Source organism: Marmota marmota, unplaced genomic scaffold, assembly GCF_001458135.2.
Source record: "Marmota marmota marmota unplaced genomic scaffold, marMar, whole genome shotgun sequence".
Lineage (NCBI taxonomy): Eukaryota > Metazoa > Chordata > Mammalia > Rodentia > Sciuridae > Marmota > Marmota marmota.
Genome location: NW_026000171.1, coordinates 7,018,284 through 7,043,422, shown reverse-complemented (window position 1 = coordinate 7,043,422; position 25,139 = coordinate 7,018,284). Strand labels below are relative to the sequence as shown.

The 25,139-nt window shown below is 37.3% G+C and overlaps 1 protein-coding gene and 1 pseudogene across 19 annotated transcripts in view; one reads left to right on the top strand and one right to left on the bottom strand.

Annotated features, from left to right (window-relative positions):
* The window catches only part of Erc1 (ELKS/RAB6-interacting/CAST family member 1), a 1,605,700-nt gene that overhangs the window by 1,528,104 nt on the left and 52,457 nt on the right, over positions 1–25,139 (top strand). For 12 of the 19 annotated variants that reach the window (XM_048787497.1, XM_048787503.1, XM_048787498.1 and 9 more), the window contains one exon: positions 95–193. In XM_048787497.1, coding sequence (XP_048643454.1) covers positions 95–193 — 99 coding nt within the window. Of the gene's footprint in view, positions 1–94; positions 194–1,579; positions 1,647–25,139 lie in introns of all 19 variants that reach the window. The other 7 variants (XM_048787507.1, XM_048787509.1, XM_048787513.1 and 4 more) reach the window with 1 other exon arrangement.
* LOC107154856 lies at positions 19,022–19,632 on the bottom strand (annotated as a pseudogene).

Here is a 25,139-nt window from a genome sequence, read left to right as displayed (position 1 = left end):
ATTTTATCCTTATGCAATTCTTAAGGTACTTATTGCTTTATAGTGTGTCATTAGGAGATTTGTCTAAATTTAACCTTATGAATCATTTCCTCAGACACAAAATCGAATGAAGCTAATGGCCGATAACTACGAAGACGACCACTTCAAGTCCTCCCATTCCAATCAAACAAATCATAAGCCCTCCCCAGACCAGGTAAGATTTCCCCTGAATATTTTATTTTTTAAAAAAAAACCACACCTTTTTTTTGATGTATTTTGTACTAGTGTGCTGCAGTTTCTGAGGTACAAAGTAGAAAAAGAAAAGTAAGTATCTAATTCAGGTTTGAAAACTCCTTCACATTTTTTTTAAACACAGACTCAATTTCCACATAGGAAGTTGATGATTCTGAATTTTTTAAAAGCAGGTTCTTGAAAAATTTGAAAATGACAAGGAATCCTTGAATTGCACAGGGGAAAAAAGTCCTGCTTTTTTTATTAAATAACAATGCCTTGTTAGAAAAACAAGACTCTCTTTGTAAGCTCAGTGAGGCACAACTTAGTGTAGAGGTTACTTCTATTTAATTGCAGATTATGAAATCTCAGCTCATCACCCATTAAAAGTGAAAGTTTCTTCACTCCATTTCCTGGCAGTTCCCTCTAACATGTCATTCTCAAGGAAAATCGTTGCCTTCAATTTCACATCAATGCAGAAGAGACATTGATGTGCCTAAAGGAAGCCATATTCAATTCTAGTTTTTTAGAAGAAGGGAACTCTCCCAAAATCTTGAAAGTGATGGATGGGGGAGAGTGGTGAACAGATTACCTCATATCCCATAGCCAAAACTCGGATTTCAACATCTCCATCACACCCATTTTAAATGTATGGCTAAGGGGAAAAAAAATAATCAAGTAATTACATCCATATGACTAAAGAGTCACAAAAAACTCCCCTGCTAAACATCTCCATAAATGACAGCTATGGCACTGTCCTAAGAGAAGTAGCAGAAATACTGCAGATGAAAGTAGCAGTGATAGCCAAATTGCTATTATTTCTGAAATTCAGAAAGTATAGTCCTAATATGTTGACATGTACTAAGCCAATTGAAGCCCACCTTATGTTTTAGAGGGAAGTCTTTAATTAAAGCAAAATGGAGAATGGTCTGCTTGATGTCAGCAGTCCTTCCCTGCCAAGAAATCACTTTGCTTTCTCTGCCTGCTTCCTAATACCTAGAATTGTATTTATGCCAGCATATCTAAGATGCATGTTAGATCCTTCCCATGAAACAACAGAGAATTGGAGGGGTGGTTGGCACAGAGGTGAAAAAAGAAAAGGCATAACATAAAGGAAAGAAAAAAACAATCTCAGCTGGATAATATTACCAAGAGACAACATTTGAGAAAGGCAGGAAGACAGAACTGTAATGATAAAATAATTACTAATTTCAAGAGTTCAGAGGATTAGAATCTAAAATTTAAAAAAAAGAATTAAGAACTTCTTTTCTGCTACATTATGTCTTTGTCTTTGTTTTAATACTAACCAACTCTTTTTCATTCCCATGCTGCCCCGGGGCATTGTTCCCTTTGTCATCTCTCCCCATAGGATGAGGAGGAGGGTATATGGGCATAGCCAATCAGATGCTCTTAGTTCAGCCATTTTGTTCAGAACGGTGAGAAACAGCTTTCCTTAACTAAAGAAGTGATTTTTGTTTGTTTTCATTTTTTCTTTTTACACAATCATTCTCACATCTTGTTTCTGTATAATTTATGAAATCCTTTGGTATGCTTTCTGTTTTTTTCTATTTTACATGATTCCTGTGTGTATTGCTGTGGATTTGACATAGTGGGGTGGATTTTGTGTTGTTTTTTTTTTCTATGTGTGTTAATAGTCACTTTTACAATTTCTTTCTATACATTTTTGGGAGAACTTCCAGGGCATATGACTAAATTTCTCTAGTAATGATTTTGTTAATAAATTACCTTCACAGTGTCCTGGTTAGGTTTATACTTAAATCAAACTGGCAATAGAAAATTGATCAAATAGCCTGGGTTTGAGATGTCTTTCTTATGATAATTAATTTTAAATACATAGTCCATTTTTTTTTAAGTGGATTGTGAACCACACTTTATTCCTTTTGCTTCTGCCTATAGAAGAGTACTCCGAATTCTCAGGGTCAGTACCTAGAACACACCCTCAGGCTTTGACATTGCTTTCAAACTTTCCCTAAAAATGAGGAGGAGCAAAGAAGTAAAGGAAGACTTTTTAGAAGTCAGTCTAAAGAATTATTTTCCCTTTTCATAGAACGCTGCTGTGTTCAACAGTTGCCAGGACACTGTCTAGATTCTCTTTTCTAGGCCAATTGGCTAGAAAATATGGTCCAGATGTGGTAGTATCACCCTTTGATCTGATGCCCTTGAGGTTTGACTAAGGAAATCCTTTTCTTAGAAAAGTAATAATTATGATTAATAACTTCACACATATTGGTGGCCTTGCACTCCCTGAATTCACTGCTGATGCTAATTGATGATCTCACTGTTTTGAAGTCAGTTCTCCCTGAAATGTCTGTGTCTTGATGTTAAACTGCTTAAAATGCTATGGTCTTATGTAGCCCTTTTAACTATTGAACACAGCCAAAGAGGATGGAGAGGTAAGTTGTGGAAATGGGCCATAAACTCTGAGATGGGCAGCTTTCCAAACAGCTTTATCCTGTGGGTGCAAATGAAGGTGAAATACACAGTATCGACCAAGAAGCTCTTTGGGTTCAAGTACTACCTACCAGAGAAAATTAAAACTAAGACAATCAGTGTTCTGGTTGTCTTTTTCTGCCACCCTACAGGAATACATATGTGACATCATCAGCCATAAAGGAGCCATACAATGTAGCTTACTTGTTTCTCAGGAATGAACATGGTTCTGCCTTGTCCATTTGGAGGAATATGGGAGTTTCTTGGCCTGTCTCAGAAGGAAGCTCCTCCCCCACATACATAAACAGGTTGATATTTTTCTTGCATTCGCTTTTTCTAGTGAATCAGAAGAAACATGTTAATGTTCTGAGAAAGAAGATCCATTAGATAACTTTCCTTGGAGATTGAAAAGTGAACAAACCATCACATTTGTTTGGAACATTTGTTCCAAAAAGTGTCTATTTTACTTTTTCTTTTACCAGAATAGAATAACTCCTAGCAAGAGTTCAGATGCTCTTGATTTTACTTTTTCTAATTATTATATTATTGAGCTTACTGAATGAAACTGTTACTGCCATTGGTTTAACACAGTGCAATTGCCGTTAGTTGGTCATAGCTGGAATTCCCATGATCTAGTCTTTCAAACTTTCTAAAATATGCTACAAAAATCATTATGTGATAACAATTTTACTTAAGTAATGCATGAGTAACCCCTAAAACACTGCAGAGTTTTGACTTGGTATCCAATTTCATTCTCTTGTTTCTGCTAATTCTACAGAGAACAGATTTTCTCACCTTAATTTCAAATTTGCAATTGATGATTCTTGTGTCAAACTTAAGACCTTAAAGTTTTGCAACTAAAACATTTTTGCAGTACACCAATTACTTGCAAAGTATGAGTCTTACCAAAGATAACCAATACTCATATGGGAAAGAGAATCATAGAATTACAGAGCTGAAAGGGGTTTTGCAGTGAGGCCATTTCATGGAAGGTAGTGTAGCTAGGGTAAGGGTTCAGAGTGTAGGCTTTGGAACAGAATGCCCAGGTTCAAATCCTTACATCCCCACCTATTATGTACGACTTTGGACAAGGCATGCAACCTTTCTGTACTTTGATTTCTCATCTTTAAGGTGGTACTGGTTTTAAGAAGTAGATGAGTTGTGAGAGAAATGTCTCTGCTACCAAACTGCACAGCTTTGAATCTAGACTCCTTCACCTACCCAATGGCCTTGGGAAAGTGACCTAAACTCTCTAAACTCCAGTTTCTTTATCTACAAAAATGAGATTTTTAGTACCTGGCACAGAGGGTTGCTAGATAAATTCCTAGCTTAATGTAAATGCTTTGAACAGTATTTACCCAACAAGTTCAGTATGTCTGTTACTATTTTTATTGTTGCTGTTGTCATCAACATTAGCTCTATCTAGAGGAAATGTAAGTTTTTAGTAAATGTTAGTTGTTGTTGTTGTTATTATTATTATTATATCTAGTCCAGTGCCCTCATTTTATAAGTAAGAATGCAAAATAGATTTGAAAGTTGTGACTCAAGGTCCCCAGCCATTTCTGCGGTCTGGAAAGGGACTAGTGGCTGCCAATAAAAGAAAGAGTAGGGCTGGGGCTGTAACTTAGTGTAGAGCACTTACCTAGCATGCATGAGGCACTGGGTTCAATCCCCAGCACCACATAAAAATAAACAAATAAAATAAAGGCATTCTGTCCATCCACAACTACAATTAAAAAAAAATAGCAAAGAAATATCAGCAATTATATCTCTGTTTCATCACCAAAAGTTTGATCTTCTATATGTTGAGATTTTTTTCCCCTTGGAAAAACACCTTGAAATTTGTAAAGAAATTCCCTATAGGGGCTGGGGATGTGGCTCAAGCGGTAGCGTGCTCGCCTGGTATGCGTGCGGCCCGGGTTCGATCCTCAGCACCACATACACACAAAGATGTTGTGTCTGCCGAAAATTAAACAATAAAAATAAATAAAAATTTAAAAAAAAAAGAAATTCCCTATAAAGTGGTACACACCTGCATAAAAGATATTTAGTCAGTGACATTGTCTTTAAAATAATTAACTGTCAAGAAACCCTCCTAAGATGCTCAGACCAAGGATTACCTCCACTTAAAAAGAATGATATAGCCTCTTCTCTGCCCTCAGCCTAAGAAAAATCCATGTGAAATGCAGTCAGCTTTCTCTCATGGTTCCTTCTGCTCTTTTCAGACATTCCTCTTAGGTATTCGCTAAGTAGAATTTCAGCAGGATTTAATAATCATTTAACAACCTAATTACATTAGGTCTAATGTAATCTAAACCCAGAAATCTGTTTAACTGATTTACTGAGGAGTTATTATGTAGCTGACTTAATTTAGGCTTATTACATCTATCATAGATGGAGTTATTTAAACAATAAACATTTATTTCTGGAGGTTGGAAGTCTGAGATTAGGATGCCATCACCATTGAGTTCTTAGTGAGGCCCTGCTTTTTTATTTTTTTGCTGGTGGTGCTGGGGATTGAACCCAGGGCCTTGTGCATGCTAGGCAAGCATTCTACCAACTGATCTATATCCCCAGCCCCCAAGGGCCTGCTTTTAGCTTTGCAGATGGCAAGCTTCTCATTGGTGGGGAAAGGAAGCAGATTCTTTCATATTTCTTCATACAAGGGCATTAATTCCATAATGAGGACTCCACCTTCATGGTATACTTACCTCACAAAGCCCCATCTCTGGACACACATTAGAGATTAGGATTTCCACATACACATTTGGGAGGGCACAAACATTCAGCCCATAGCAGTAACATTATTGCTTATTCCTAGAATCTCAAGCAGTGGTGCAAATCTGGCCTTAGCTAACCCAACAGGGAGCTTCAGAGCATAGATTTTCTGTCTAACTTAGCTTACGCACACTACACTCTTATCTCTTTAATTAATGCTTTCTTCTTTCTACTTTCTTCTTCCTTTACTATGGAATGTAAGCACTGTAAAGATAGGAACTTGTCTTGTTTCATTTTAGTTTTTGTACTGAGTATTGAATCCATGGCCTAATACATTTATGCTAAGCACATACTCTACCACTGAGCTACCCCCCAGCCAAGATAGGGTCTTTTATGTTTACTTTCGTATTCCTGGTATCTGGAACAATGCATAGTTTTAATAGGCCTTCAGATTAAAACATATTTATATGCAATTTGAATAGTATGTGTACATATATATGTAGATATAATTAACTTCCAAATTCATGAAATCCAGAGTAGAAAAAGTAGTTTACATCGAAACCAAGAGAATAAAATTGACAATGAACTTTAAAGTCAGCATTACTAGTACAAGAAAGGGAAATGTAGAAAGGGGAGATAGGAAAAGTATCTAGAAACAAAAGAACTTAGATAAACTTAAAGGAAGATCATAATGAAGTCCAGAATCTGGCTCCTATCATTTCATGCTAAGTAAAATGGAGTGAGGATAATTTAGAAATCTTTTTCATTTGTTAACTGAATGTATTTTCGGTAGGAATTTTTATTCTAGTAACCTGTGGTTCACATAACATGTAGGAGTCAGAAGGGGAACCAATCAGCTAAAACAGGTGTGTTTCTTTTCATTCATTTCATGATTAGCCCCCACTCATACTTCTACCTTACTATAGGGTACCCAAAATTCAAATAGACAAAATATACACTTGAGGGGTTCACATGAACAGCTACAAATTGAGTTTTATTAGTAGTTGGCTTCCCTTAGACCTTGTCTGAGTCACTGTCCTCTCAGCTGATTGCTTCCTGGGCTTGTTCTCATGCTTTGGGGTCCTTCTCAGGATGCAGGTGTTGGACCTAGTTCCAAATCACCAATGATTCTTCATTTGTAAAATCAGGATAATACATAAGCCTCATAGGACTGATTGATGATCAAATGAGGTAATAGAAAGTGCTTAAAACAGTGCCTTTGTGTAGCATGGTTGTTCCTTCAAAGTTAGCTAGTAAATTCCTTTAACATGAAGACACAGGCTGACTGTTCTGGGTGCAATGTAGGGCAAATCATAGCCAGAAAGAATAGAGGAAGAGTGCTGCTCAACTCAGGGCAGCCAGGAAGCAGAGAGAGAGAGAAGACACCAGGGACAAAATAGAAACCCGAAAGCTCCTGCCCAGGGACCTACTTTCTCTAACCACATCCTACCTTCCTGCTGTTACCACCAATACAGTAGTATTTTCAGATCATTAATCCACCAAATGGCTGGATCCATTGATTATATTACAGCTCTCATAATCTAATCACCTCACCTGGGAACTTTCCTGCATCATCTGTCACAAGAGTTTTTTGTGGGGGCATCTCATATCTAAACCATAACATTGGCCACTTCTAGCATGATACCTACTCCTTTTTCTCCCTCCTTCCCTCTCTACTTTCTTTTTTTTGTTGTTCCTTTTATATATATACATATATTTGTTTTTTTGTTTTTTTGTACCTGGGATTGAACTCAAGGGCACTCAACCACTCTTAGTGCCTTACCATTGTTGAGGCTAGCTTTGAACTCATAATCATCCTGCCTCAGCCTCCGGAGCCACTGGGATTATAGGTGTGAACCACTGTGCCCGCCTTTTTGGCTCTTTAAATAGGAGGATAGAGTGAGAGCTTTTTAGTCTTCAGCTCTGGATTCAGATTATCCTTGTACCACCTTATTTCCCTTTAATAGCTTGTCCTGGCTTCTGTCCTCCAAATTGTCTCAAACTAGTTTTTTTTCTTTGTCCTAGAAACCTGCTTTCAGCCTATCAGGATTCTCAGAATTCCCTCACCCCCCACCCCCCCAATAAAAATAAAATCCTCATGTCTTTCTGTTTTTCCTGCTTTCCAGAGGGTTCTACTCCCTTTACTCCTAATCCTTTCATCCTGGGTTCTCATTAGCTGTCTCAAAATTCTGTCCTCCGTTGTTACTGTGACTAAGCTTCCTCCCACTCTCTGCACTCCATCTTCAGTAAGTCGCTCAGTAGTCCCTTCCTTCTTAGTGGATACTGTTTCTTACCTTTATTAGTGTACACTGGAACACATAAACAGTTTGGATGTGCTCCCCAACCCCTATTCCAAGCAGCTTAAACTTGTGTCGAAATCAAAAACAACTTTTGGAAAAGGAATTTTTTGACAAGGACTTTAGGGAATTGAAACTAAATGATGGGTAATACTGAGAGTTGCTGTTTAAAGAATCCTGCTATGAGCCAAATTGTAAGTGTATGGATATATCATAAGCATATTCTTATTCAGTCAGTACAACAATCCCAGGAGATAGACACCATTCTCAGTATTTTACTAGTTAGGAAATTAAGCTACAGAGAACTTGGCTAACTTACCCAAGTTCATATAGCCAGTAAGTAGTAGTAGAAGCCAGATTTGAACCTAGATGTTATCTGATTAAGCCAAAGCTTGATCCACCTCTAACAAGGAAACCTAACCAGAAGCATTGTTTAAAGAAGTTGTAATGCCTTTATGCTTATAGTAATTATAGGAGGAAGGAGAATAAATGATAACATTTAGGACATGCTGCCCAAAAATATTGCATCTTGGCATTTGAGAAAACAGAAGCAACAGGAAGGTCTATCTGACCTTCCCCTGCACTTCTCCCCTGAACCATGCCATAAAAGAACTCTCTGACCTTCTAAAGTAGGTCATAAAACCTTCATTCTAGGGGTACTTACCTGGAGGAAAGTAATATCCTTTTATCTTGAATGACAGAGGCACACAGGGAAAAACAAATAGACCTCACTGAGCCCCTTCCCCCATTTTATCACTCAAGGGTCACTTTGTCTTCCAATCAAGTTTCTCCACCACAGAACTGTCTTCATCAGACATCATAACAATATACAAAGTTCCCTGTTTGGTGGTGGGGGTGAGATGTCTTTCTGAAGGCTCCTTGTGTCATGTAAAATTTATATTAAATAAATTTGAATGCTTTACTCTTACTAATCTGCCTTTTGTTATATGGGTTTCAGCCAGGAACTTAAAAATAGATATCTCTTCTCCCCTAAGAATATTTCCATAAGAATATCCAATTTAAAACTAAGGAAGTAGAGCTGTGGCCCACACTAAAATCCCAACAATGGAGAATCACAAATTTGAGGCCAGCCCAGGTCAAAATTAAATTTTAAAAATGAAGGGGATGCTGGGGATATTGCTCAATGGTAGAGTGTGTGCCTAGCATGTGAGAGACCTTGGGTTCAATCCCTAGCACTGAAAAAAAAAAAAATTAATGAAGAGTATCGGTAAGAAACTCCTTAAAATCCTACTGAGTAGAAATATGTTTCTGATAATATATTTTAGGCTTAGTAAACTACAAATGCACTTGCCTCAAATAATTATAATCCCTGGATGCATTTTATTCAGGACACAAAGTACTTTTAAAAAACTTAAATTACAGAGGAAATAAGTTGTTAATGGATATAGAGTTTCAATGCTGCAAGATGAAAATATTCTGGGGTATGATGTTACAACAGTGTGAGTATACTTAGCACTACTGAATCTTAGTTAGAAGTGGTTAAGATGGGAAATTCTATTACATGTATCTTACTACAATGAAAATGTTTTAATTAAAAAACGAGAAGTAATGCTAATTATCTGGCAAAATATATTGAAAATATTCACTGAATAATTTGAAACACTTTTCTCAGTGAAGAAATGTTTACCTCTACCAAGTGAATAGTTCAAGATTTTTCAAGGTTTCAAAATGGATAAAACTGCCATTCGCCTTTTTTTCTTTCTTTCTTTTTTTTTTTTTTTTTTTGGTACCAGGATTGAACTCAGGGCACTTAACCACTGGACGGCATCCCCAGCCCTTTTTCTTGTTTTATTTAAAGATAGGGTCTCACTGAGTTGCTAAGTGCCTCGCTAAATTGCTAAGGCTGCCTTCAAACTCGGGATCCTCCTGCCTCAGCTTTCTGAGCTGCTGGGGATTACAGGCGTGGTTTTTGCTTTGTTTTTTATCTTAGTTAAATTTAAAGCAAAATTCTAGATGAAAAAGTTATATGGACCACTTTATAAAACAAGTATATTTCCTGTTAGTGGGATGAACAGAGAGCAAAGTATGCATTATTGGCCGTCTTTCCTCTGGATCCAGTGCTTTGATGGAAGGAATGAGAGTAATCAGCTGCTGTGGACTATTTATTTAGCAGATATTAAGAGTGATAGTAAGATTCAAGCAGAGAGTTCTCTTTCACAAAGGAACAACTAAGGACATAATGCTGCTTCCAAATTTATTACTGCCTAATGTTTGCCAGGAAAACTGAGTTCCACCTTCTTCATCAGTTTTTACCAATCAGATGTTAACTCCTCCTCCACATCGTGAAGGGGAGTTTTTGACTCTAGTTGGTACCCTCCAGAACTATCATGGCAACCATCCTATTCAAGGGAGCTTCATCCACAAGTGAATCTATGGTAATATGGGTTTTGAGGTCAGTGACATTACCTTAGTGTTCCTGGGCTACTGAAGAAATTTCCCTTCTGAAATATGGTGAGAAACCTATTGCTGTAAATTCTAACTTTACAGTGACCTTAATAGACCGTGCCAGGAGTTAACCACATCAATTTTTCTTTCTTGAAATATTTCTTGACTGGCTCCCTTTGTTTCCACCTGTTTATTCAGGATTAGTGTACCTGTTGTTCTACAAGTTACTTGATTGTTTACTAAAGGCAATTCAAAGAAACCCTGTGACCCTGCTGTTATTGGTTCACATTTCACTGCCCATTGCTAACTCCTATCTAACAAGGATTTCACTAAGTTGTCCAGGCTGGCCTCAGACTCCTACCTTAGCTTCCCACGTAGCTGGGATTGTAGGCATATGCCTCTGTACCAAACATATCTATTGTAGTTTCAAAAATGTTCGGTTTTTCCTAGATGTCTTATTGTTACTGACTTCTGATATTAAAAATAAAATATATTAGGAGGCCTTTAGGCTGAAGTGACTCTAGCACCCTGGGTCCCTACATTTGCAAATCAGAAATCAGTCTAATATAAAAGGTCAATTTTAATTGAATAATTAAATAAAATATTTTTAGGCCAGTCAAAAGCCACCAACTAACCCCTGACCAGGGATTTTCCAATAACTAAGCTTAACCAATCAGAAACTGCCCAACAAACCTCTAACTAGGAGGGGCTGTGATTGTAGTTCAGTGGTAGAGCTCTTGCCTAGCATATGGGAGGCACTGGGCTCAATCCTTGGCGCCACATAAAATGAATAAATAAAATAAAGGTATAGGGCTGGGGTTGTGGCTCAGTGGTAGAGTGCTTGCCTGGTACTCATGAGACACTGGGTTCTATCCTCAGCCCCACTAAATAAATAAATAAAGGTATTGTGTCCATCTACAACTAAAATATATATATATATAGAAAGAAATAAATAAAGGTATAAAAATTTGTATCTGTTAAAAAAAAAAACTTGGCACTTTCCACAAGAATGATCCAAATAAAGGTTTAGAATTATAGGTCAGTGGATGAGAGCCCTGGCTGGCCTAGCACATGTGAGGCCCTTGAGTTGTATTCCCAGCACTGCAAAAAACAAACCAGTAAGGCTGCTGTTCCTCTTTTACCAACCAGATATGTTCTTTGCCTTGCATCCACTTTCACCTTACAAAAGCTTTCCGGTCCCCTCTATTGGGAAAACATATAACGGTAGCAGCACCCCAGAGAAAAACCCCAGCATGGCATCTAACGACCCCCTTTCTCCTCTTTGTTTCTTTCACTGGCGCGAAACGTTCCCGCCGGCGCCAGTGTTCAAACCCTGCTGGTGGGAAGCCTTAGCCCCAATTAGAATTAACTTCTTGGGCTCCGGAACTGACATATGGAAGAGCTTGCCAATAAACGGGCGACCTGTTATCTACCTCAGCCCTGCGACCTCTCCTTAGACCTATATAAACACACAGCCTTTTGTAATAAAGTGGAAACCTCTTTGGTGATCTGTGTCGTGTGGTGCGGCGTCTTCCAGTCTTACATCCTCCTCAGAGTTCCCAACTGTTTGCCACCTAGCACTACCTAATTCATGAATGCTGTCTGCTCAAATAAACCTGTTAATCCAGGTGCTGTGGCACATGCCTATAATCCCAGCTACTTGGGAAGCTGAAGCAGAATGATAACAAGTTCTAGGCCAACCTGGGCAATTTAAAAAGACCCTGTCTCAAAATTAAAAAGGGCTGCCCATGGGTTCAATTCCTAGTACCACCAAAAAAAAAAAAAAATTCTTTAAATCTTTTGACACTCCTTTAATACCACTTGATTAAAGAACATACATTGTAGTATTTTAATTATTTTACATTTTGAGACTTTTCCTTTGCCCATTTATTGATTGGTTTATTTCTTTTTCGGTGTTAAGTTTTTTGAGTTCTTTGTATATCCTGGAGATTAATGCTGTTGTTTCATGGCCCAGAATATGATCTGTTTTGATGAACATACCATTGTTCACTTAAAATAAATAGTATTCTTTGGTTGTTGACTGAGATGTATAAGAATCAGTTAGTTCTGGGTGGTTGGTAGAGTTTTTTAGATCTTCTATGTCTTCCCTGAAATTTGGGCAGGAGGGTTCTTTCTATTAATTTCAGAGAGAGGAATATTAAAATCTTCCACTCTAATTGGGGGTTTTCTTGTTTGTCCCATGAATTCTGTCAATTTTTCTTTCATGTAGCATTAAGCTTTAGGTTGATTGCTTACCAATTTATGATTGCTGTGTCCTCCTAATAAACTGACCTATTTGTCATTTTGAAATAACCCTCTTTCCAGGAATATTCTTTGTCTTAAAATCTATTTTATGGCTTTTAAATCATCAAGAAGCAGCCAGATACTTGTTGAATAATAATTTTTGGTGTTGTGTGGATAGCAAATTGCCAGATAATATGGTTTCCTCTGTGTATGTTTTTGTCTGTTTGTTCATTTGTTTGTTTGAGATAGTGTTTCGCTAAGTTGCTTAGGGCCTCACTAAGTTGGCCAGCCTGGCCTCAAACTTGCAATCCTCCAGCTTCAGCCTCCTGAGTTCTTGGGATTTCTGGCATCCACCACCCTATCCAACTGTACATTTCTTTTTTATATTCTATTTTTAGAGAGTCAGAATATTGTTGTAGATGCTATACAACAATAGATGGGATAGAATGAATAGAATGCTGTACAAAATTAGAAGAGTCAGAATAGTATTATGAATAAAACAACATTTAATCCAGAAAGTTTGTTACCTCTCACATTGACAACAGTAATTCTAATATCCTAATATTTAATAGTAAAGGAAGAAGAAAAATAACTCATAATGACTTAGTAAGCAGATAGTCTAGGTTAAATCTTTTTAAAAATTTTTATTGGTTCTTTTTAATTATACATAACTTTAGGATTCATTTTGACATAATTATAAAAGCATGGAATTTAATTTGCTCTAATTTAGTCCCCAGTACTTCCACCTTACCTCTCCTCCTCCCACCCTATGTTCCCTTTCCTCTAATCTACAGATCTGTTTTAGTCAGCTTTTTCGCTGTTGTGACCAAAGGTCCTCACAAGAACAGTCAGAGGAGAAAAAGTTAAAAAGGCAAAAGAAACCATAAAGAAAAAAAAGTTTATTTGGGGTCTCGTAGTTTCGGAGGTCTTAGCCCATAGATGGCTAACTCCATTCCTCAGGGATCAATGTGAGGCAGAACATAGTAGCTAAAGAGTGTAGCAGAGGAAAGCAGCTGGGAACAACCCAGGGTGCAGAGAAAGCTCTCCTCAACAAGGACAAAATGTAAACCCCAAAGGCACACCCCCAGGGACCCACCTCCTCAAGCCACACGCTATCTTCCTACAGTTAACACTGGTTTAATCTCTAGCAGGATTAATTTAGGTATCTCATATCCCAATCATTTCACCTCTAAACCTTCTTGCCCTGTCTTACATGTGAGCTTTTGGGGGACACCTAATCCAAACCATAACGTTTTGCCCATGGCCTCCAAAAGCTTATGCCAATCTTACGATGCAAAATACATTTAGTCCATTTTTCAAGAGTCCCCACAGTCTCGACAATTCCAAGATTGCCCGAAAGTTCAAGTCCAAAGTATTCTCTGAGACTCAAGGCAAACTTTAGCATGAGCTTCTGCAAAAATTGAAAGTGAGTTACATGTATCCTGTTTATAAAGGCACATAGTAAACATTTCCATTCCAAAAGGAAGAAATGGGAGCATAGAAAGAAAGGATGTGACCAAAGTAAGACTAAAATCCAGCTAGAAGGATAAACAATTCCTATAGCTCCATGTCTAGCAGCTGGGGCACATGGCATGATGACATTCTCTCCAAAGATTGTACAGCTCTGCCCCTATAGCTTTGCTGGTTGCAGCCTCTATGTCCTCTCTGTTGGCCTGTCTTTGCTCAATTCTTGCAGTTTCCTAGGCAGAGGTTCTACATTGCTGCCATTTTTTTAATCTTGGGGGTCTCTGCTGCAGCTTTGGCTTTCTCACATCTCCATACATCACCCTCATAGGGGCTGCCCATAGGGACTTCAACCCTGCTGCACTTTGCCTGGCCTCCCAGGCCTTCCTTTGAAATCTCAGTGGACACCTCCATGACCCCGTAACTCCACCATTCTGCATTATGGCAGAACCAGCAGCACGTGGTTAATGTGACCACCTTGAACAGAAGCCTCCAAGGATCCTGGCTGCAGCAGCTTTTGAGTGCCTGAGTGGCTAAGCATGGTGAAAAACGTCCTAGGCCGGGCACAGTGGCCAGTGGCTCAGGAGGCTGAGGCAGGAGGATCACGAATTCAAAGCCAACCTCAGTAAAAGTGAAGTGCTAAGCAACTCAGTGAGACCCTGTCTCTAAATAAAATACAAATTCGGGGTGGGGATGTGGCTCAATGATTGAGTGCCCCTGAGTTCAATCCCTGATACAAAAAAATTCTAGGCTCTCTTATACAAGCAGGGTGCCCCACTAGTCTATGCTCAAAGAAATTTTTACTTTTATACCCTTGAGCCTGAGATGGGTGCAGTCTTGCCTATTATTGAATTGCCCTCAAGCCATCTTTCCTGTTGTCTAGCCTCAGTTTTACTCACTCTTCTGGCAAAACTCCCAAGTTTTCGAGATCTTTCTGGTTTGCTTTCCTCTTCTGATTAGCACAATAAACTTGGCTAAAAGCCACCAGCAATATCCATGCCACCACCTGAATACTATGCTGCCTAGAAATTTCTTCTACCAAATTAAGAAGTATATCCTCTTTAAATTTAGATTCACAGAAAGTCTCAGGACACAGGAAAATTGCAGATAACTTCTTAGCCAAAATGTAACATGAAAGACCTCTACTCCAGTTTCCAGTAGGGTCTTCCTTTTCCTCTGAAACATCATGAATCCTATCTTTGCTGTCCGTAGTCCTGTCAGCAGTCTATTCTTCTGAGCTCCCACCAGCGTTGCCCATTAAGTTCCACTTAAAACATTGTAAAGCTTTTCCAACTTGCATCTCTAAACTTGTCAAAATTCCAAAAGTGTCTGAACCACATGGTTAGGTTAGTCACAGCAATGATCCGTATTCTGTTTTAATCAGTTGTTTTGCCACTGTGACCAAAGGACCTGACAAGAACAATCAGAGGAGAAAAAGGTTATTTAGGGGCTCACAGTTTCAGAGGTCTTAATCCATAGATGGCCAACTCCATTCTTCAGGATCTGAGGTGAGGCAGCACGACATGGCAGAAGAGTGAAGCAGCGGAATGCGGCTCAGGGTATAGTACCAGAAAGCGGAAAGAGACTCCTTGCCGCAGGCAAAATATGTACCCCAAAAACATGTCCCCCATGACCCACCTCCTCCAGCCACACCCTGCCTGCCTACATTTAATCTCTACCAGGGGATTAACATACTGATTAGGTGAAGACTCTCACAACCCAATCATTTTACCTCTAAACTTTCTTGCATTGTCTCACACTTGAGCTTTTGGGGGACACATCTAAACCACAACATATGCAGAGTTGTGGTAAGGCATTTGTGTTGTCATGTGTTGGTGGCTCACAGTAAGAGCACTTTTTAGTTGATGATGTAGCCACATTTCTTATGGGGACAGTGATATTTTCTTGCTACAGTAGATGGAAACTTTCTGTTTCCCTCTCTTTACTGCCAAATTTACAGAAGCCCTTGATAAACAGAAAAAAGGAACGAACTTTCTATGCCAACATTCTCACCAGCCCAAATTCCTGAATCTCTGACTGAGCTAAGAGGATGTTCTAGTGATCTGTACCTGTTCAGCCTTACCTTGTAGCAAAGAATAAAACAGAGAAGGAATTGGTTACAAAAATTGTTGTCCCTCAGTGGACAGAGTTCTACTGCATATCATTTCTCCTTGATGTGGTTTTGGCTTTCCAGAGTGACTGTGAAGCAGAGTTGATCAGTTTATGTGACCTGTACAGAGCTTTATCCCAGCCTTTCAGATGTCAAAGTTGTTTCTCTCTGACAGACATAATATTAAGATAAACTATCATTTTTGTAGACCTAATACATAGAGCTATTAGATTCTTTAATGTTTACACGTGTCCATTGTCCTGTTTAACATGAATTACCCAAGAAAAAATGTAGATGCTTATTTACTATAATAGAAAAAGCATTGAGGTCAGGTTATGGCTCAGCGATAGAGCACTCGCCTAGCACGGGCAAGGCCCTAGGTTCGATCCCCAGCACCACATAAAAATAAATAAATAAAGATATTGTGTTTAACTACAACTAAATAAATAAGCATTGAATAAAAGAGACTTCAAGTAATTCATTAATCTTTTGGAGCCTCAGTTTATTCATCTCTAAAATGGGTTTGATAATAACTAACATACTTTTCTTGAGGCATTTATGTAATGAATATGAGAGTAGTTTGTAAATCCATATTTTTCTGTACAGCTTGTAGGTGCTATTTGCTGAACTGCATATAGCCAGCAGTCACTTCTCTATAGATTTTGCATACTTTCCAAAGTCTAATGCAAAAAATCTTTGTTTTTAAAACATTCTTTATAAAGAAGTCATAGAAATATTGATAGGAGCAAGGTGTGGGAACATTGGCAGAAGACACCAAATTTCTGTATCTTTAGAGTTGATCTCTTCCTAAACATCAACATTCTCTAGAACTCAAATACTTAACAACTTGCAGAAATTTCTAGAATTCTATGATCTTTGTTCTAGCCTATAGCAGTTGCCAAATTTAGACTATATGATACTCCACATTTTTTGAACTACAATAGTTGATAGAGTAAGCTCTAATAATACACACTAGTTCAGATTTGAAAGCTTTCTCAACATTATAATAGGAATGGAATGCTGTTTTATTTTTTTAATTATAATCTCACCAGAGTATTTTTGGCTCAATTTTTTTCTCATCATGTTCTGTCTACCTTTGTATCTCTAAATTCAATTTACCATTCTTTTTTTTTTTCTTCATAATTCAGAATAGTTTGGGACTAGGCCAGATTCTTTCTTCCATTTTTTTCCTATAAAATGTTTTTCTGCTATATAAATATCTGTGAGGATTCCTTCAATGTAGCTGTTTCTGTGTTCCTTTTAAAGGCCACTAGGACATGTAGGGCCCCCAAAGATGCAACATTAGGGTAAACCATGCAAAGTGACATATTTCCATAGTTTGGCTCTTGTGAATTGTGCTGCTATAAACATAGGTATGCATGTATCCTTCTACTAAGATGACTTTAATTCTTCAGGGTAAATACTGAGAAGTGGTATAGCTGGGTCATATGATGGTTCCATGTCTAGTCTTTTAAGGAGACTCCATACTGATTTTCATAGTGGTTGTACTAATTTACAGTCCCACCAAGAGTGTAAAAGTGTTCCTTTTTTCCACATCTTCTCTAGCAATTATTATTGTTTGTATTCTTTTTTTTTAAAAGAGAGAGAGAGAGAGAGAGAGAGAGAGAATTTTTTAATAGTTATTTTCTAGTTTTTGGCGGACACAACATCTTTGTTTGTATGTGGTGCTGAAGATGGAACCCAGGCCACACACACACCAGGCGAGCTTGCTACCGCTTGAGCCACATCCCCAGCCCTATTGTTTGTATTCTTAATGACTGCCATTCTAACTAGTAAGAGATGAAATCTCAGTGTAACTTTTTGTTTTTTCTTTGTGTGTGTGTTTTTTGTTGTTGTTTTGGTTTTGGTACTGAGGATTTAACCCAAGGGTGTTTTACAGTGAGCTATATTCCCACGACTTTTTATTTTTTTTTATTTAATTTTATTTATTATTTTTTATTTTTTATTGTTGGTTGTTCAAAACATTACATAGTTCTTGATATATCATATTTCACACTTTGATTCAAGTGGGTTATGAACTCCCATTTTTACCCCATATACAGATTGCAGAATCACATCAGTTACACATCCATTGATTTACATATTGCCATACTAGTGTCTGTTGTATTCTGCTGCCTTTCCTATCCTCTACTATCCCCCCTCCCCTCCCCTCCCATCTTCTCTCTCTACCCCATCTACTATAATTTCATTTCCTCTCCTTGTTTATTTTCCCATTCCCCTCACAACCTCTTATATGTAATTTTTGTATAACAATGAGGGTCCTCCCTCCATTNAGATAGTTGTAGTTTTGTGGATTGGTTTCTGTGTCCTCTATTCTGTACCATTGGTCCATCCCGCCTGTTTTTGGTACCAGTACCATGCTGTTTTTGTTACTATTTGCTCTGTAGTATAGTTGAAGTCTTGGTATCACTATACCGCCTGATTGACTTTTTATTTTTTATTTTGAGACAGGGACTTGCTAAGTTGCTGGTGTCAAACTTGCAGTTCTCCTGCTTCAGCCTCCTCAAACTCTGGGTCTCAAGTTAGTTTTGATTTGCATTTCCTTAATTGCTAATGATGTTGGAACTTTTTTTTAATGTATTTGATGGCCATTTGTATTTCTTCTTTTCAAAAGTATCTGTTTAATTCATTTGCCCATTTATTAATTGGGTTTTTGAGGGGGTTTTTTTAGTATTCTCAATATAAATTCTCTGTCAGAAGAGGAGCTAGCAAGGATTTTTCCTCCTTCTATATTTTCTCTCTTTACATTCTTGATTGTTTCTTTTGCTGTTCAGGAGCTTTTTAATTTGACACCATTTCATTTATTAACTCTCAGCTTTATTTCCTGAATTGAGAAAGTTTTTGCTTATACCTCTATGCTGGAGTGTTGATCCTACATTTTATTTTAGGAGTTGCATAGTTTCTGGTCAAATTCCTAGGTCTTTGGTCCATTTTGATTTTTGTGCAGCATGAGAGATAAGGTTCTAGTTTTATTCTTCTACATATGGATAACCAGATTTTCAAGCATCATTTATTAAAAAGGATATCTGTTCTCTAATATATTTTTGGCACTTTTTTCAAGGATCAGATGATTGTAGATGAATGGATTTGTCTCTGTGTCTTCTATTCTGTATCACTGGCCTATGTGTCTGTTTTTATACCACTATGCTGCAGTGTTTTGGTTTGTTTTGTTTTGCTATTAAAAAGTTTATTTAAGAAAAAGTTTTAATATAAAAATGTACATGACCCAATTTTTATGTCATAGTTAAACAGGTTCTCTGGAGAAGGGACACAGATTTCTCTGCTGAACAACCATTATTTATACTTATTCAAAGGCTTCTAACATGATGATACTATTTCCTGCTATTACCACCCTTCCAATATTGTTCTATTGCCCACTAGTTCCCATCTTCTCACATTCATCTATCATAAGATTCATAAAGGGGTAAATTCCTGCAATATTCCTTGGACTTGTCTGCTACCATTTAATTTCAATGATAACTTCTTGTCCATAAATTCTTTCAGCTCAGGAGGGTGAGCTTTGCTCATGTTTTCTACTTGGCAGGCTCAGAGATGCTTTGAAACAGAATTAGCAGCCTTCTTTATCCTGCAATTTTTGTTGCTATAGTTCTGTAGTGTAATTTGAAGTCATGTATTATGATACCTCACTTTTTTGGCTTAGAATTGCACTAGAATTGCTTCGGCTATATTCTTTTTTTCTTCCAAATTAACTTTAGGAATTTTTTTTCTAGTTCTGTGATGAATGTTGTTGTTATTTTGATGGCGATTTCACTGAATCTATATATTACTTTTGATAGTGTGGCCATTTTACCAATATTGATTCTGCCTATCCATGAACATGGGAGGTCTTTTCATCTTCTGAGATCTTCTTCAATCTCTTTCTTCAGTATCCTATCATTTTCATTGTAGAGGTCTTTCACCTTCCTTAGTTAGATTTATTCTTAGGTTTTTTTGTTTGTTTGTTTTTGTTATTTTTGAGGCTATTTTGAATGGACTTGTTTTCCTGATTTTTTTTCAGAAGATTCATTGTTGGTATGTAAGAAAGCTATTGATTTTTGTATGTTGATTTTGTAACCTGCTACTTTGCTGAATTCATTAGTTTTCACAGTCTCTTTGTGACATTTTTTTGGATCTTCTAAAATATAGAATCATATCATCTGCAAATAGTCACCCACCTTTTCTCTTAAATTCTAGCCAGAGTCTCCCATAACTGGGAGATCACTGAGAGAATGGTACACCCAGTTCTATTTTTTCATTACAATAACAGGAAAGGAATAGCATCACCCTATCTCCTAAATTTATCATCCCCCCTCTCTGACAGAAATGACAGACACAAACTCTGTCTGCAAATTCTGTGGGGACTTTTTTTTATGTGAGAACTCAGTGTCTTGCTGCCTATCAAAACTTCCATATAAGGAAGTTGGATTGAAGTTAGCCAACACCAACCACTTCACTTGTAAAATAGAAAAGAAAAAAAAATGCCATCACCTTGATTCAATCTCAGTTAACATTTTTAGTGAATTGTTACTGTTTTTTATATGATATTGTCATAATCTGGATATATACAATGATGAATTCTCAAGTTTTTCCTCTTTTTAGTATAATGTTATATCTCACCTATGAAACTCAAAAAATATATATACTTCTTTTAGTTTCCCTTACAGGCACTTATATTATTTTTATGGCCTTTTTTTGGCCTTTAGTCACATGTATTTTATTTTATTTTTAAGGAGTATGCTTCCCTATAGACCTACTTTGAATCTAGCTCTGTATCTATGCAACTTCCCACAAATCACGGAACCTCTTCCTTTTTTAAAAAAATTTTTTATAGTTGTTGATGGACCTTTATTTTATTCATTTATTATATGCAGTGCTGAGAATCGAACCTAGTATCTCACACATGCTAGGCAAGTGCTCTACTGCTGAGCTACAACTCCAGCCTACAGAGCCTCTTCGTTAAGCATCAGTTTCCTCATTGGCTAATTGGCTAAATGATAATAATAAAGCCTACATCAAAGGTTATTGTGAAGGTAATAATGTATTCAGGGCTCATGGCCCTTTGGGTGGCAAACAGGAAGTGGCTTAGTCAAATGACAGTGAGGACAATATTAGTAGTGGTGGTGATACAACCCTAAGATATCCATGAAATCCATTGCTGCCACTGTTTAGTTTGTAGATTTTTTTTATGTCCTGTTATAACATTCTTCTAATTGTATACAAAACCAACATTCCTAGTAATTATTTTTTTCTAAGTAAAAGATAATCATAAAAGATAGTAATCTTCTTTTCTGAGCCACTGATTGGGTCACTATCGAGCTCACTGTCAGAACAACACTACAGCTATCCTCCAGTTACCAGAGGCATGATAACATTAGCCAGACATTGAGTCCAACCTAATTATCTCTTAAGAAGCACCTCATGGTGACAAGTGAATTTTTTTCTTTTGGAGTTTTATGACATGAGGATAATTTTCAGCAATACTAAGAAGCAAGAGGGAAGAAAAAAAAAAAAAAGCTACAATCTACCTCAATTCTGGTTTTAAGTAATTCTTGCCAGGCTTGGTGACTACATGAACTTCAAGGTCAAAAACAAAGACCTGTTAGGCCCCATGAAGTTGTAAGTAATTTTTCATGGGGAATTTTTTTCTTTCTTTAAGAGAGAGAGAGAGAGAGAGAGAATTTTTTTTAATATTTATTTTTTAGTTTTCGGTGAACACAACATCTTTATTTTATTTTTATGTGGTGCTGAGGATTGAACCTAGCGCCCCACGCATGCCAGGCGAGAGCGCTACTGCTTGAGCCATATCCCCAGCCGAATTTTTCTCTTTTTTTTTTTTTTTTTTTAAATAGGAAAGAACTCTTGCTTTTTTTTNTTTTTTTTTTATTGGTTGTTCAAAACATTTGTTGTTGTCATTGTTTTGCAATACTAAACATACACTTTACTGCTGAGATTTACCCACAGCCCCATTCAGTATTTTTTAAGATAGCATTTATAATGTTTCACAGGTACATCCTGCATTTTTGTGGTTTCTGTTGGGTGATTTAAGGTGACATTGTCCTGTGACTCACTTGATTTATTTCTTAGACTGAAAATTAAAGAGTTTTTTAAGCATCTCTGGAACATATGCTCTCAGATACATGGGTTTGTATCTTAACAATTATGAGGATTTGACTAGTGAGAAAGAGCTGTCTCCTCCTGTTTATGATATTTATTATTTGTAATTTGGACATTGTTCTTGGACAACCAAATATTCCTGCACTTTGTGCAAAATAAAATTCTTCACATCTTGTTTTTCCACAGTCATCTGAAAATGTGGGGCCCCTTGTAAAGCTCACAAGTACTTATTGAACAAAAATATCAGTGAGGATTGAGAATGTTGCTCCTGGTAGAGCATTTGTCTCCCATGTGCAACATCTAGAGTTTGATGATCTCTAATATCACCAAAATATTTTAAAATTCGGGCGGAGGGGGGGGGGTTGTTTGTTTTATTTGTGGTGCTAGGGAATGGACCACCTTGAACATGTTAGCAAGTACTCTACCACTTAGTTACAGCCCCAGTCCTAAAGTTTTTTTTAAAAAGTTAGAGTTTACCCTGAGGAAAAGTCACATGTATTTTATTCACATGTTTATATAGTAGTAATAGCTATTTTTAATGGTTTAGTTTTTCCCTGCACCTTAACAAGTTATCCTGTAATCTGACACCAGTCAATATTCAGTCAGCTGCGCCTTCTAGAACATTATATCATTAAGTTCATTAACTAGCCCCCTCAGTTAACATATGGCGGGACCCCTTTTTAATACCATCTTTGGAAGACAGGCCTAACAACTATCATACCACATTTTTATTTTATAGTGATGCTTTGACTCCCATTTTATCTGCCTATCTATAAAACAATAGCCTTGTTATAGTGGAATTTTGTGGTACTACTTTCATTAACTTGTCCTCGACTACCCACTAATTTATTTTCTATACAGTCTGACTTTAGGATTACTATCTGTTTTAGGTTAAAGGAATATTTTCTTGGACACAAAACTGCATCATCAACCAAAACAAAAGAGCTGTTCTCCCTTGATGTGTCTTCCTTCTTCCTGATGCTAGAATGACGAGGCTAAAGTTTCCAGCTGGGTCTGGCAGTCAGCATTTCTGGGGTAAATTAAATGAGCACAGTTGATTGAGGTATAGCTGGACTGTATCACTGGCTTCCCATAATGCCAGCAGATCAAAGCAATGCACAAATAGAGGCTTAGTCTATAAAATATTCAAAACAGATGGCTTGTTCTTTTTGGTGAAAATTCAGATTTTTAAGGCAAAACACTTGTTAGGAAAACTTCATTTCACTTCATCAAAAGATAGTCAAACAGAACATGTGTGTGTGTGTGTGTGTGTGTGTGTGTGTGTATGCACACACACTGAACATATATATAACACTGTTCCTTCCTAAATTTTAAGACTCAAATCACAAAATTTTTACATGAGGAGGGATTTGGCAAGCACAGAAAGGTCTTAGTTTTCTGGGTTCCTTTTCATGTGAATATGAAATAAGTTACTCAGATTTTGCTTTTGGCACCCTGGATGTCAAATGAAAACATCTTAAATTTGGTCATATTGTTGTTTTGTTAGTGTATCATTATTTTAAAATCTAGTATTCAAATTGTTAAATCTTCCAGAAATTGATCCAGGATGTCCCTGACTTCATGTTTTCACAAACTGAAAAACACATTCTCCACACTCCCATATTATTTACATCTGGGTCCTTAAGTTCACATAGACTAATTCCATAAATGTGCTTTAGAGCTTTTATTATTTGGCTTTAAAACTGACTGAAATGAGAAAACAAAATTAATTCAAAAATATTTATTAGCTATCTTCCATATGCCTCCACTGCACCACATACCTGGGGGAAAAAAATTTAAAGACCATGAAGCAAATGCCAAATAACAAATTTTCTTCGGCAGAGAAATTTGTCTAAGATGCAATGGGAAAAGCCATAAGACTTTAAGACTCAAAGACTCACAGGGGAGATGTCACTTGAGCTGACTCTTGGAGCATTAGGGATTTGCCAGGCAGATAAAACTTTTGACAAGAACATAGAAACACAAACAGCATAACAAATTTGACTGTACTCCTGGTAGTTCACTATAGATAACGCTTAAGATATATAATAATTATCCATTGCCACATAACATTACACCAAAACTTGGCAACATAAAACAATACTAAACATTTATTATCTCAGTGGTTTCTATAGATCAAGAATTCAGGAGCAGCTTGACTGGGTCCATAGGTCTCTCCTGGGGTTGTAGTCAAGATGTCATTTCATACTGAATTTATCCAAAACTTTGACTGGGGAAGCATTCAATTCCAAGATGCTTAGTTTACTCGTAATTCATTCTGGGTTTTAGCAAGAACCTTCAGTCCCTCCCCATGTGAAATTCTCCATAGGGTTGCTAGAGTGTCTTTATGACACGGTGACCCAAAATGAGTGACCCAAGAGATCAGAGCAAGGAGAAAGCTACACTGCCTCTTATGACAAGAGAATCAAAAGTTACTTCTACTATGCTCTATACCTTAGAAGTGAGTCACTAAAACTGTCCCACATTTAATGGAGCAGAGGAGCTTATGTGCCACTTTTTGAAGGGAGGAATGTGAAATAATCTGTAGGCTTATGTTTAAATCATCATAGGATGTCAGAGAGGAAGAAATAAGCTCTAAGTCTAGTGCATTCAGCAGCCAGTGGACTGCCTCCTCAGTCTGTAGAGGAAGGACAGAAGGGGAAATGCTAGAAACAGGAAGAACAGTTATGAGCATCCTGCATTATCCTGGAGAATGATGCTAAGGGCTGAGTGGGTGCAATGAAGGAAGCATGTGAGAAGTGGGAGTATATTCATTATCAAGAAGATATGATTCTTCAAAGAATGTCCCAAATTGTTTTTAGTTTTTCGTGATTTAGAGAATAGCTGGAGTGGTACACACCTATAATCTCAGTAGCTTGAGAGGCAGAGGCAGGAGGATCATAAGCCTAGGACAACTTGGCAAGACTCTGTCTCAAAATAAAAAATAAAAACAGGGCTGGGGCATAGCTCAGGGTTAAACTGCCCCCAGATGCAATGCCTAATACTGCAAAAAGAAAGACGGGAAAGGGAGAGGAAGGAAAGAAGGAAATAGAGCAAACTAAAAACCCAGTTACAGTTCAGAAAGTTAACTTGCACACAGTAAC